General features: G+C 43.1%; 1 protein-coding gene across 1 annotated transcript; it reads left to right on the top strand.

The window, feature by feature from the left end:
• The first annotated feature begins 278 nt into the window (after positions 1-278).
• Positions 279-14,292, top strand: GNPDA1 (glucosamine-6-phosphate deaminase 1). Its single transcript, XM_036752539.1, has 7 exons — positions 279-355; positions 2,375-2,504; positions 5,115-5,216; positions 8,737-8,919; positions 9,927-10,111; positions 12,017-12,191; positions 13,132-14,292. The coding sequence occupies exons 2-7, from the start codon at positions 2,381-2,383 to the stop codon at positions 13,209-13,211; spliced, it is 849 nt and encodes a 282-aa protein (XP_036608434.1). The 5' UTR covers positions 279-355; positions 2,375-2,380; the 3' UTR covers positions 13,212-14,292.
• The last annotated feature ends 380 nt before the right edge of the window (positions 14,293-14,672 follow it).

Genomic DNA, 14,672 nt, shown 5'->3' with positions numbered 1-14,672 from the left:
ATATTGTGCATTCAGAAAAGGTAGGTTGCACCAAGCAGGGGTCCAAAAGGTTAAAAATCCTTCTGGCCTGGAGGATCTCTCTGGCAAACCCCAGAATCCCGAAGGAGGCAGTTCCAATTCTAGACTCTGCCCCTGGGCTTTTAAGAGGCAAAGTCTGAATCGGGTGCCCGCTCCTTAGGCTAAAATAAGGAGCTTGGGCGTGGTCGGGGCCGGAGTAGGGGACCAGGGTCGGGTGGGAGGATGCTGAGTCAGCATCCATTGCAACGTGACCCGACAGTCATATGACTTTAGCCTGAAAGGAGGAGTTGCACACGCACAGTCTCCGCTGTTGCAGGAGCTCGGGAGCTGGGGACGAGTAAGTGTGGCGTGCGGGGTGCTGGGTGCCGGGGAGGTGACGGCGTGCGCAGCCGGGCCAAGAGTGCGCACGGCCTCGAGTCCCGGGCGCTGCTGGTGGGCGTGCAGCCCCAGCCTCGGCACGGGAGCGGTGCGAAGCTGCCGGCTGGAGTAAGCTGGGGCACCTCCTGCCCTCCCTCAGCCCCCCGGGGACGGGAACTCCCCCGGAGCTGACCCGGGCCCCCCAGCCCCGGGGACTCGGGAAACTGAGACCCAAGAAGGCCTGGGTGCTCGGCTTCAGCTTTCCGGCCCCCTGGTGAAAGAGAAACTGGACAGGCGATGGGGATCCGAGAAGAAAGCAGCCCTCTTCTCCTTTTTGTGCGCCTTCAGCGTCAAGTGTACAAGCATTTATTAAGCACCTAGCTTGTGCCTGCTGGGCCTGGAGTCAGGAAGACCTGAGTTCAAATCTAGCCTCAGACACTTAACTAACCGAGTGATGCTAGGCAGGGCACTTAAGCCTGTTTGCCTCAGTTTCCTCATCTATAAAATGAGCAGGAGGAAATAGCAAATCGCTCCAGTATCTTTGCCGAGGAAACACCAAATTGGGGTCACAGAGAGTCGGGCTAGACTGAACAACACACTGTGCTAAGCGTGGGAGCTGATGCAGAAAAAAGGCTTTGCCCATTGTAATGACATTCTCCATTTGTTTAGCCTAACCAATTTATGCGATTCATACGGAGGACAGATGTTATAACCCTTTGGACCTGGAGTCACATAATCCAAGATTTGAGCTGTTAGGAGGTGCTCATCTCATTCTGTCCTCTCATTTAACAGGGGAGGGACCTGAGGCCCAGAGAGAGCATTCACAGGAGGTCCCAAAGATTGCAGAGAGCAGTTTCTGTCGTTCGTCAGCCCATCTGGGGTTTTCTTGCCAGAAATACTAGAGCAGTTTGCTATTTTCTTTTCAGCTCATTTTATAGATGAGGAAACTGAGGCAGACAAGGTTAAGTGACTTGCCCAGGGTCACACAACTAGGAAGAGTCTGAGGCTACATTTGAACTCAGCAAGAGGAATCTTCCTCACTCTAGGCCCATCCGTCTATCTGCTGCTCACGTCCAAGCTATCTGTAAAGAGCAGAGCCAGGATTTTAAAGTACTCCAAATTGCGCTAAAATTCCACACTATCCCCTACTCGAGAATTTGAATTTGGCACTGCCAGTTCAGTTCCCTTGGAAATCACCAGCAAGTTAGAATGGGGTGCTGGATTTAGACTCTGGAGTGGAGGATGTTAGTATACTGCATCCTACGGGAACTGTGAAATGATCCTTTTTTCCTAGACAGGGACATTTGAGAGTTACAGAATCTTGGAACTTGTAAAAGGTTCCAGATGCAGGTGTATCTTCCCTAACAAACGGGGCAAGTGGTCATCTGCAGATAAGGTCCTTAAGGCAGGGGCCATTCCACTTTTGTCTTTATACACCCAACATCTGAGCATGGTGCCTGGCACATGCTAAGTGCCTAATCATTCTTGTTGGTTAATTGACTGATCTAGCCTCTGCTTAGATACCTCTTGTCTGGGAGCTCGCTTACTTACCAGGGATGGCTTGTTTCATTGTAGGATGACTCTTAATTGTTGGAAAGTTCTTCCTGTTCAACCCAAATCTGTCTCCCTTGTAAGCATATGTTGCCTCATTCATTCAAAGGCTCTGATTTTCTCTGGTCTATAGATCAAATGAAATGAGACATGGGAATGCTATTTACGTGCCAGCCGTTATTATTTTCTAGGATGTCCCACCTTCAGCCAGTTGTCTCCAGGGTCCTTTGTCTCCAACACTGGGTGGAAGGATGGGCCTCTTAGATGTGTGGATGAGCATTTGGGGTGGGGTGGGGTGGGGTGATGGAAACTCTCCTGGCAGCAGGATGAGAGGGCTGTAGTAGATTATATATTAACAGCTCAGAACTCCCTGGGGCTTCCTTGATGGCCGTTCTAAGGATGAGCATTTTCTTCAGCTGTCTCTTTTTCCTTGTAAATCCCCATACAGGACACAATGAAACTTATCATCCTAGATGATTTCCTTCAGGCCAGTGAATGGGCTGCCAAGTACATCAGAAACCGAATCATCCAGTTTCAACCAGGCCCTGAAAGGTATTTCACCCTGGGGCTTCCGACAGGTAGGTTACAGGGCCCTTTTGAGGGGAGTGGCAGGGTGGTAGAAGTGGGGAGGATGAGGTATCTGGAAGTGAGAAGTCCAGGCAGCTTTGTTCAGTCAGCAGAAGGGTTTGGGGTTCCTTGTGTAGCATTTCTTACCCTGCAGGGGTTCTCAAAGAACTAATGGTTATGGGGAGGGACTGCAAGAAACTTCCAGAGCTCATCAATCCATCTCTGCCTCCAAACATGACACCCTTTAAACCATTCCAGAAAAACAACTCTACACTTGTTGCTCTTTGGTTTGGTATCTCTTTCTGGGGTTAGAAGTAACTTTTGAATTGTTTTTATATGCAACTGGGAAATAAGATATATACAGGCAATGGGATATAGAAATCTATCTTGCCCTACAAGAAAGTAAAGGGGATGAGGGAGGGGTGTGATAGAAAGCTGGGCAGATTGGAGGAAGGGGTAATCAGAATGCGTGCCATCTTGGGGTGGAGGGTAGGGGAGAGATGGGGAGAAAATTTCGAACTCAAAATCTTGTGGAAATGAATGTTGAAAACTAAATAAGTAAATTAATTAAGGACTAACTTTTGATTGAGCTTACAGCACTAAACTAAACTTATAACTAAAAAGTTGTAAGAAACGTGTTCACTTCCCTTAGGAATATAAGAGTCCATATTCAAGACATATCCTTCTCTTTTCCTAGCCATGTGGTGCTCCTTTATTCCTCACCAACTTTTGCCCAAATTATTGATCTAGACTAAAATAGCTGAGATGCTAAAGTTACTGACGAAGTCATAAAACCATCTATTGGGGCTCCCTAGACCACCACTTTGCTGTGCCCTTTTGGGGTCATGGAGGATGGAAACTTGGAATTTATATAAGCACTAAGCTCTTTATCTAAAAATGCAAAAACTAAGCATTTTACTTTTGGCAGTCACTTTCTGAAGACATACAGGGAAACAGGACAGGTCCTTGAAGTGGCAATTCAGTTGGATTCACCCGACATAAACAGAAAGGGAGGCGGGGAGCCATTCCCCAGTAGGCCACAGATGCGCCAGATCAGCAGGGACCAGGTTGGCGTAGCTGTGAGATGAATGGAGATACTTTGAGCAAGACACCACCATTACCAGGACAACAGAGTAGTTTACTTATTGGAATTCAGAGTGGGCTGGTGCAGGACCAAGTTTTTGTAGCTGCAGAATCTCATAACTTTTAATTAATTCTTCCTTCTGAACTAGAATTCTTCTCCATTTTTAGCCCATTCCCTCCTGCCCTGTTTTCTTTGCAAATGGGGAGCAGTTGTTTACTGCTTTGTCTGGGATCCTGCTAAACAGAAAAGCAAACATGACCTGCTCAGACTAGTCAAGAAACTAATAATGTTGTATTAGTCTTAGTGTAGTATAGATTGGGTGCTAGACTCAGAATCAAGGAAGATCTAGGTTCTAATCCTACTTTAGATATGTACTAGTTGAGTGACTCTGGGTAAGTCACTTTACCTCCTCCGAGCCTTAGTTTTCACAAAAGAAAAAAGGAGATAATAATTGTACCTATCTCAAGGTTTGTTGTGAGGGTGAGACAAGGTGGGCAGAGTGCTTGGCAAACCTCAAAGTGCTACATAAATGTGAACTGTAATCATTTATCCAGAGAGGGTTCTGTAAAATTACTGACTTATCAAACATTTGGCTTGTGCCCTGAATTATTTTTCTTACAATGAGGATGGATTTTATATTGAGCAATTTCTACTCTTACCTGGTTTCCCTTGCATTTGTGGGACAGAAGCTTTCCTTGTCCACAAGGGCAGCCAATCTTTGATCTTGGCTTTCCGAGAGCTTGGTGTTCTAACCATGGAGAAACACAATTATAGCCGTGTTCAAGCCACTATCAACCTATCATCAAATGGAGGTCATCAGATGTCTTCTGTAGTGTAGGACGTGACTGGTCATAGACTCAATTATTTTTTTCATGAAGTACATGAAGAATATGTGTCAGTGTTGGGCAGTCTTCTGGAGTGATGAGCATTGGCTTCTCTCTCAGAAGCCTCAGAGTCATTAGAGCTGATGGCCAAGGGCTAGAGAGTTTGGGCAGTGACTCTGTTAAGGAACAAGGGCAGTGGGATGGTCTGAGTCTCACTGGGGCTCCCTGGAGCCCAAAAAACTATGCAAAGCAATCCCTCTTTATGCCTGGTACATGGCTGGCCAAGAGAAACAAGACAGTATCTACCTACAGAGGGCTTATAGTCTAGTGAGGGAAAGAGATTTCTGTGGTGGGGTATGCCATATAAGAATGTGTTAAATTGTGATACACAATCCCACAATAAATGGGTATGAGATAATCTCAAAAGGAGTTAGAGAAAGAAGTGTTCAGGGTGGTCTAGAGTTGGCTGGATTCCAACTTCAATTAGAGATTGCCTAGTAGTGAAGACAAAGGGGGTGAGACTTCCCCCCAATCAGAATTTCTGGAAAGATAGAGGTAGTTAGTTGGAAAGAGAATAGAGCTTATGATCTGACCTGGGATAGATAGGCCTGATCCTAAGAAAAGCTCTCTTCAAGTCAGTTTTGGCTTCTGGGCAATGCTGACAAACCCGTAGACCTGTATAAGGGACTTTCACTGGCTTTCCTTTCTTCTAGGGAGCACTCCTCTTCAGTGCTACAAGAAACTGATTGAGTATCATAAGAATGGGGACCTCTCCTTCACTTACGTGAAGACATTTAACATGGACGAGTACGTGGGTGAGTGCTTTTTTAAGGGCCTACAGGGGGAAGATGTTATCTGACCTTTCTGACTCTGACTTGGGGCTCCCAGGAGGAGCAGGGCCTTTCAGTCATGTGAATTGATTAGCAGGCCAGGGGAGATAATGGGGGCTCAAGGCCTGGGCTTGCTAAATAGCTTACAGCACAGCGTTGGCCCCTGAACTTTGTGCTCTCCGTCTCTAGAAAGAACAATTGTAGAGAAATTCATGGCAGGATGTGTCTCCTGGTGTCTGTATTTAGACACCATCCCTTTTCTTATTCTCTCCTTCTCCTCTAACACTTTGTCCAGTCTGCTGGGGATATTAAACAGGAGGCTGGGAAAAGGCTGGGACCTATTTTGTTCACTCTGCCATGTAAAATACTCTACCAACTCCCTTTGTTTTTGATGGATTTAATTTGAAATTTCTTTGGTTCTTTGTATATTTGTTGTTGTATTTTTACTTTGCTGACCAAAGAAATCTCCTCTTGGAAGCCTGATTGCTATCTTTAGCTAATAAAGGTAGTGAATTGTAGGGTGCACAGGTCAAGTGAGGGAGGGTACACATAGGAGGGGCAAAGATTTAGCTTTACATTCAGAATATTCCCAATTTAACTTGCAATTTTTCTAGCAAGCCTCTTGTGGAAGAATTCAAAAGCATTTTTAAAGATACCAGAAGGTAGTGGTTACCTTTTGTTTTCCTTCATGTCCCTCCCTCTCCCTGCCCCCCCCCCCAAGCCCTGTGGGGAAGATGGGGAGGAGGGAAGGAGATATAGGAAAACTTGGGAGAGAGGAAGACAGACAGAGTTGGGAGACAGAGCCAGGGGTGGGGGGGTATGGAGAGAGAGACAGACACAGACAGATTGCATGGAATTTGCAGGTGGGATGCTACTATATGACCTATCTCCTGTGGCTGGGGGATAGCTTTCTCTTATGTTCGGTTAACTTTTCCAGGTTGGCCATAGGGTGTCTGGTAAATAGGAGTGGTGCCTAAAACTCTCTGCTTCAGGCATTTATCCCCCAGAAGTATGTACAGCAGGGATCTTTAACTTGGGGTCCATGAACTTGATATTAAAAAACATTATGAAAATTGTATTTCAATATAATTGGTTTGCTTTGTAATCCTATATAGTTATCATAGGCATTTAAAAACATTATTCTGAAAAAGAGTCCATGAGCTTCATCAAACTTCCAAGGGGTTCATGACACAAAAAAAGGCTAAGAACCTCTGGTGTCAAGAGTGGATGTGGTCTGACTGGGGTGGAGAATAGGGGGACTATCACCTCCCTAATCTTGGACATTATGCTTATCTTAATATAGCCTAAGATTTCATTAGCTGATCTGGCTGCCATTGAGCTAGCAGACCACTAAAACTCCCAGATCTTTTTCAAAAAAATTGAGCATACTTTCCCCATCACTTCTGGAGTATAGTGTTTAATTCTGGGATCCCACATTTTAGGAATGCCTTGCTTCCTCCCCATTTATCAACCTCCCATGATCTTTACCTTTATTCTACTTCATCTATACACATCACTCTTCATCACCCACAAGTGTTCTACCTCCACAATCCCAAACTTTGAAATTCCTTTATCTGACCATAACCTCTTGTCTTTCCAACCCTGTACCTTACCCCTTCCCTAAACATATTTTCTTTCCTCTTTACAACTTCTAGTCATTTCAGCCCTTTTCCTAGGCTTGACTTTATTCTCTTTAAAATCTTGATCCTTTAGTTAACTGGTCAACTTTGCATGGTCTTTCCCCTTGAATCCCTCACACCACTGTCCTATTCAGCATCCAGCACTCTACCAACCTGGCATTCCATCCCCTTCGGGAGCTTGCCCCTTTTATTATTCCTTCTCTCTCCCTAATTTTCTTGAAATAGATTTGTGACATCTTTTGTTTTTCACATTACCTATATTTTTCTGTTTCCTATACCCCTCTCCAGAATTACCCCTTATATAAAATAATTTAAAAAGAGAAAAAAAGAATCCAGCAAAACTTATTAGTACGTTAAAAAAAAACATGTTATAATGCAGTGTTCCACAAATACAGATCTCATCCTCAGCAAAGGAGTAGGAAGAGGAGTTTTGGCCAAGCTTGTTCTTTTATAGTTTCAAAACATTTAGTTTCAGTTGTTTTGTAGCGGTTGTTCTTATTTACATTGTAGCTCTTTATGTATATTGTTTTCTTGGCTCTGCTTACTTCACTTTCACTTTGCATTAGTTCATGTAAGCCTTTCCATGCTTTCCTGTTACCCATCAAGCTTGTCATTTCTTACACAGCGCAATAATAGTCCCTTCCATTGGTGTACCTCCAGTTGATGGGCATAATAGATTTTGTTTCCAGGTTTTTGCTATTATGCTCTGCCTCCCCCCCCCCCAAAAAAAGGGACTGCCAGAAATATTGGTGTTTATGGAGCTTTTTTTTTTTAATCACTTTGCCTCCCTGGGGCTATGCCTACCATTGGGATGACTAGGTCATGTCTCTCCTTAATTTTCAGCCTCTGCCTGTTCACATAGATGACATTCTATACCTTTGCTTAGCCTGCAAGTCCCCATAGCTGATGCATTCCTTCTTCCTTTTGGAATCTTCCTCCCTTCAAGGCTCATCTCAAATTCCACTTCAAGGAACCTTTCCTGATTTTCTTATTGTTAATATTCTTCCCTAGGCTTCCACCCCTCCCCACCCCCAATAGTGTGAGAGTGTGTGTGTGTGTGTGTGTGTGTTTATTTTGTATTTATCTTGTTTGCTTATCTGTCAACACATAGAATGTAAGTCCCCCTGAGGACAAGGACCCTCCTTTGTAAACTGTATTCTGTCTAGCAATGCCTGGCACATAGTAGGCACTTATAAAATGCTTGTTGATGGATCAATGGAAATTGATAAACTTGAAGGCAAACAGCAGGAGGGTGAAAAGACACGAATCATACCACATGGGGATGGGTTGAAGGAATTTGGTTTAGTCTTGGGGAAGACTTGGGGAGGCACATGATATACCTGTCTTCAGATATCTGAAAATTGCAATGTAAAAGGGGATTAAATTTCATCCTCTTGGCCCCAGAGGGCAGAACTAGAAGCAATGGGTGGAAGCTGCAGAGAGGCAGATTTTGGCTCAGCGAGGAACATTTGTAACAATGAAGAGCTTTCCAAAAATGGAATGGGTTGCCCCAAGAGGTGCTGGGTTTCTCTTCCCTGGAGGTCTTCCAGCACAGGCTGGATAACCACTTGTTAGGGAAGCTGTAGAAGGGATTCTTTATCAGCTATAAGTTGAGTCAGATGAGATTCCTTCCAGTTCCCAGGTGCTACTGCCTTCCCTGTCCTACATTTACCTTGTATTTATTTTGTACGTGTGTGGTGTTTCTCCTGGTAGAATATAGGCTTCTTAAGGGTAGCTCCAGTACCTAACCCACAAGTAAGGACTTAATAAGTACCTCTTGTTTGATTGACTTGGTTCTATGAGGTATCCTGTCAACCGCTTTTGGGGAAGAACAGGAAAGTAACAGTGGTTCTGTGGTTCCTTAGGCCTCCCACGTAACCACCCTGAGAGCTACCACTCCTTCATGTGGAACAACTTCTTCAAGCACATTGACATTTTGCCTAAAAACACCTATATCCTGGATGGGAATGCAGCTGATCTGCAGGCAGAATGTGATGCTTTTGAAAAGAAGATCAAGGAATCTGGAGGGATTGAGCTTTTTGTTGGAGGTGAGGTCAAACTTGATGGCTGTTCTGTTAGTAAGTATTCAAGAGGAAGTGAAAGCATAGTTCCTGTCCTACAGTTTCATTAGAAAAAAGGCTACTTAGCTTCCCATTTCCTGGACTGGACTCTTAACTCATGTCTTCTTCTCCCACTCCACCCCTCTGACATTAAAATTTACCTATCCTTTTGTTGTCCTGCTTCCTACTAGAAACAGTGAATAGTGCATTATGGTGGGAGGTCATATGGCATGGAAACTGCCGTATGATATTGGGCAAGTCACCTCATCCATAAACATTGGGCAAGTCACTTGACCTCTGGGCTTCAGTTTCTATATCTATAAAATGAGGAGTTTGGATTAGATTACCTACAATAAAGTCTCATGCAGCTCTAAATTTATGTAAATTCCACAAGTTTATTCCCAGCTATGTACCATAAGAACAGAAAGTATTAGTTTATTTGGCGAATCAGGAGAAGTTTGAAGGTGATGATGTTGGGAAGGACGTCCCAGTTTTTGGACCCTCCATCCCCACCAGACTCCTGATAATTAGTGTGGCAGTTCTGGTGTGCTTAAAAATTATCAAAATAATTTATCATAATAATGTCTGAAAGTTTGCTGTGCTAGGCTGTCAGTTACGTAATCAGGATATACTGTGTTCAGTAATAAATTGTAGGGTCACATATGGTGTATCATGATTTTAACTTTTTCAAAAGTGCTTAATCTATATTATCTTTATCTTCGAACTAAGCCTGTGAGGTGGCTACAGAAGGTGGCCTTTCCACTTTAATAAAGAAACTGAAACAGAGAGAAAGTATAACTTTCCCAAGGTCACCCATAATACAGCTAGTTAGCAGAACTTGGACTTGTTTTCCATTGTACCATGTTCTTTTGGTGGCTCTATGGGCAATGTATCATGGTGTCTGTGATCTTGATGGTTCAGAGAAATGTCACCTATTGATAAGGGAGTATTGACATCACATCAAGTCTTCCTGGTACTACCTATTTCCTGTGCAGGTATTGGCCCTGATGGGCACATTGCCTTCAATGAGCCTGGTTCAAGTCTGACATCTAGGACCCGAGTGAAGACTCTGGCCATGAATACCATCCTGGCCAATTCTCGGTTCTTTGATGGAGATCTTTCGAAAGTCCCCACGATGGCTCTGACTGTGGGTGTGGGTACAGTCATGGATGCCAGAGAGGTGAGATGATACCAAAAGGGCCCTGGGTCTCCTAGACATTTCTTCTGGGACCCTTGTCCATATGGCAGGGCTTCTCTTAAGAGAGGAGTGATTCCTTCTCCTTCCTGATCCAGAATAGTACAAGGTATATCTCATGGGACACTGCCACTGTTTAAGTAATGTTTTGCTGTTTCTGTCTCTTGAGTCAAAGGTGTGTAATTACATGACTAGGGATTTAATGTTGGCATGTGAGACAGAACATGCCCAGGGCCCATGACACCTTTTCCCCCCTTTTTACTGCATTTCAGGTCTGTATTGGGGGAAGTTTTGTTTCCTTCCAGCAGACACCTGCGTCCCATTGTCCAGTGATTGGAGTGGTAAATGTGGGCAGGGCTAATTGGATGCAGTTAACCTTCCAAATAGGTACGGTCAGTTTGTCTCAAGATGAAATTCTTGTCAATAAAATCCAGTATTTGCAATGACTGACTTTAAAATTTCAGAGATGCTTTATTCTAATTCCTGATAGATCTTCAACAGGAAGTGGCTTTAAACGTTTTGATTTTCCAGTTGAGTTGCTCATCTTAAATGCAAATGTAAAGGAATTGTCTCATCCTTTTGCAAGGTGGAGAACTCTCCCCTTCTCTCCCTCTCCATTCTGTTTTTAAACTTTGGATGGGTTCATTTGTTCCTTCTACTTATGGTTTTGGCACTGTATTTTAAACCTCCCCTGAAGTCTGTAAAATATTGGTGCCTTAAAGGCCTTTCTTCCACCTAGCATTGCAAAAAAAAAAAAAAAGCTACTGCTATCTTGGTTTTCTTATTTTAAGACAGGCATAATAACCTCTATGTAGAGCCATATGTAGGAATAAATCAAGATGAAAGCTTGTGGAGAGAAACCCAAAGTTTTAGGGGCTCTGAACTTAGATTCAGAGTCAGAATTTTTTTAGCTAGAAAGGCAAATCACTTAACCCCATTTGCCCTGCCTTCTCCCCTTCAAAAAAAAAAAATCCAGTTGGCTAATTGGGTTTTATGGGTAGACATTAACTAAAGCATCTATTTCCCTCCTAGTGACGAGGTTAGGTAATGACCTTTTGGATTTTACAGTTACTCCCTGGAACCCCTTTCTAGCTTTTTCCAGGTAGGTAAAAAGTAAGAGTACCCGTTTCACAGCTTTGAAAATGGAGGCCTAGGGGATGTTGGAAGCAAACTTCAGTGTCAGAACCGATTGAAGAGATGTTTATGGCTCGGAACTGCCCACTTGTCTCTTCACAAAGATGTTTTATAGTAATAGTTGAGTTTTATAGCACTTTTAAGTTTGCAAAGCACTTTATATACATTGACTCATTTGAGCCCTCGTTACCATGTAAGGTATTAAAGGTATCATTAATCCCATTTTACAGATGAAGAAACTAAAGCAGAGAACTTAAGCCACTTACAAATGGGTCACACAGTGCCAAAGGTGGGATTTGAACCAAGGACTTCCTTACTCCAAGTTCACAGAACCACATGGCTGCTAAATGTACAAGGAACCTGTACCTCCTTCTAGTACAATCTGTACCTATAGGAATCTTCTCTACAATTGATTTTCCACCATTCCCAAGCCAGACTTCAAGTGAGGAAAGATTTTTGTATCTGAGCAAATAGGCCCAAGAGAAATGGTTTTAGTGACAGGGCCACAGGAAGTTTTTTGGTTTTTTTTCAAGGGGAGAAAGCAGGGCATTTGGGGTTAAGTGACTCACACAGCTAGTAAGTGTGTCAAGTGTCTGAGGCTGAATTTGAACTCAGGCACTCCTGACTCCAGGGCTGGTGCTCTACTCACTGTGCCACCTAGCTGCCCCACGGCAAGTTCTTGGGGGGGTGGGGGGCCTTGATTCCTTCCCTGTCTAGTGAACTCTCTTAATGCTGTGCTTGTTTTCCAATCTCTAGGTCATGATCTTAATTACTGGTGCCCACAAGGCATTTGCACTACACAAGGCCATTGAGGAGGGGATAAGTCACATGTGGACTGTGTCTGCCTTCCAGCAGCACCCCCATACAATATTCGTGTGTGATGAAGATGCCACACTGGAGCTTAAAGTGAAAACTGTTAAGTATTTCAAAGGTGAGAGTTGATATGGAAATAAAGAGGGGGAGGAGTGAATTTCATTTTCCTACTTTGGCTCTTCAATCCCTGGGTGACATAAATAAGCCACAATCACAACCTTCTTATAAAAATTGGCTTCCTTCTTCACTCCTCTCCATGTTATTGGCAGGACTTGTTCCTCAAGAAGGTTCAACTTCTACAAGGGTGTGGGAGCCAATTGTTTAAGAGAGTAGATATATTATGAATAATAAAAGACTACCTTCTAATTGAGTGCCTCACGGTGTTAGATAATTACCAAAGGTGAGGCATTGTTTAGACTAAGTGCCCTGGGACTTTTCATGTGACACAAGGATACTGTGACTTCACTTTAAGCAAAATGATTATGGGAAAATCCAGATTTATATACACCGTCACCAGACTCCTACACAGACCCTCTCATCATGGTATCTAATCCTGGGTTTTTTGAAGGCTAGGCCTTCAAAATAGGTGATAACAGCAGATTGCAAGCTTAATAACCAGAGAAACAACCAACCTGTATAAAGAGACTAAAGCCAGAATGAGGGAGTTGATCATTCCATTTAAGTTGTCCATTTCTTCTGAACACCTCTGAGCAGAGAAGTCTTCAAGATAGATGGAGATTTCTGTTCAGATATGGATTTGATCTGATGGCTCTTCTAATGCTGAGATTTTGTGATTGAGTTAAGCTGAAAAGGCTTCATTAACATACCTGGTATGTTTAACACCTTAGTGTGTTTAAAATGACTTTATAGAATTTGATAAATTATAAATGAGAAAATTTATGGGATATAACTGTTGCATTGAAGCCTTACTAGACAGAGTCCTGATCTAGAAGACATTGGAAAAAAAGTTACAGTCTCTGGGGATGGCCTCTGAAAACTCTTCTGTGGTGTACCTCAACCTGAGCTAATGACGATTTTTGTTTTTCTTCTTTTGGTAGGGTTGATGGCTGCTCATAACAAGCTAGTGGAACCACTGCACAGTGTGAAAGAAAGAAAACCCAGTCTTCCAAGAAAATAACACCCTCAGAGCCAGCTGTCCAGTCCCCCAAAGAGATATACAGACTTTGAGGGAACAGGTCTTTAGGGAAGAAAGTTTCATTGATTAAATATTTATATGCCTTAGATGAAAATGAGTGTGTAGGTGGGTATTTTGTACTCAGCTATAGCTGATTAGTATAGGGCTGAAGCTTACAGAAATTGGTGTTCTGTGCTGTAATTTGATTTTCTCTGAAATGTGTTATTTCTTGTTTTCTATTGGCGTGTTCTACTTGCTAAATAAGGGAAATTGGACATGGAACTGCCCAACGAGAACATTTTTTAAAGTGCCCCCAAGGCACAGGGAGACACAAAAAGTGTGAATGCAGTTTGTTTAGAAGAGGTCTCTGGTAACATATGGAAGAGTAGACCTGGGGAAAGTGGACACTTTGGACCTGAACACGATTAGTGACAAGTATAGGTCGGAGTGGGGAGGAATATCTCCTTTTCTTTTTTCTCCTTGTCTTCTGTCTCTTTCACAGTAGACCCCTTAGGGTCTGGGTTTAATACAATGTTTCACTCTCGAGATCTGTGAGTTCAAAGCTATACATGTTGGAAAATCTATTAAGTTTGCCCATCCGTTTAAAATGCCTAGGCACTTTGCCATCATGTAATACTCACTGAATAAACATTTATCATCAGCCACTATGGGTGACATACTAGGCACTAAGCTAGATCAGATATATTGTCCCTAGCCTCTAGGACCTTTCTCTGTTAGGGATGACTAGTCAGTCATATTTTGCTGAAGGCAGGGCATTTCATGCTGTTGTCCCTCCTCTTCTAGACAATGGGAACTTCCACTGTTGCTCATTCCAGTCACTCTGTAGCCTTCTTACTATGTGATTTTTTATGTGCCTATGACAAGCTGCTGTTGGCTCCATTTTGGGGGGCAAAGTCGTGAGTGTGATTCAGGTGCCTCTGACATAACTTTTGAATACTGTTTTTCTACTTGTATTTCAATCTTAGCTTTTATGTGATTAGTAGAATTCTGTTTTAAGCTGATGGATAAATGGACTTGTTTACAATGGGATATTTTCTATTAAATTCGATGTTTTCAAATGGAACATGGTGAAGAGTAATGAACTTCTTAATCAATCCTCCCCTACAAAGACCTCTGGCATGTTTAATCTGGTTGGCCCATATGTGACTGACACTTCTGGTTTGTGAGAAATTGCTGCTCAGATCTGATATCAGAAGACCTGGGGACAAGTCATTTAGCTACTGGGCTTCTCCTCTCCCAGTTCTAAATCCTATTTTGGAAGGTGTTGGAATAACTTCAATGAAACTGATCATCAGTTTTTGTTCCTGCATTTAATCTTATTATGTCCATATAACTGCCCCTTACCACCTTCTATCACTGCACAGAGAAAAATGAAGTTAAATAACATTGTGGATGCTTAAAGTTCATAATCCTCATTAAAACCACCCTGAGGAAGCCTTCACG

This window comes from Trichosurus vulpecula, chromosome 3, assembly GCF_011100635.1.
Source record: "Trichosurus vulpecula isolate mTriVul1 chromosome 3, mTriVul1.pri, whole genome shotgun sequence".
Taxonomy (NCBI): Eukaryota; Metazoa; Chordata; class Mammalia; order Diprotodontia; family Phalangeridae; genus Trichosurus; species Trichosurus vulpecula.
Note: the sequence above shows the minus strand (reverse complement) of the source record. Positions and strands in the feature narration are given on the sequence as shown.

What these genes read in the sequence shown, in the direction of transcription:
- GNPDA1 (XM_036752539.1), top strand. Translation starts at nt 2,381, where the DNA reads ATGAAACTTATCATCCTAGATGATTTCCTTCAGGCCAGTGAATGGGCT. An exon ending in TAACATGGACGAGTACGTGG is followed by an intron (nt 5,217 to 8,736) that starts GTGAGTGCTTTT and finishes GTGGTTCCTTAG; the next exon opens with GCCTCCCACGTAACCACCCT. An exon ending in GATTGAGCTTTTTGTTGGAG is followed by an intron (nt 8,920 to 9,926) that starts GTGAGGTCAAAC and finishes TTTCCTGTGCAG; the next exon opens with GTATTGGCCCTGATGGGCAC.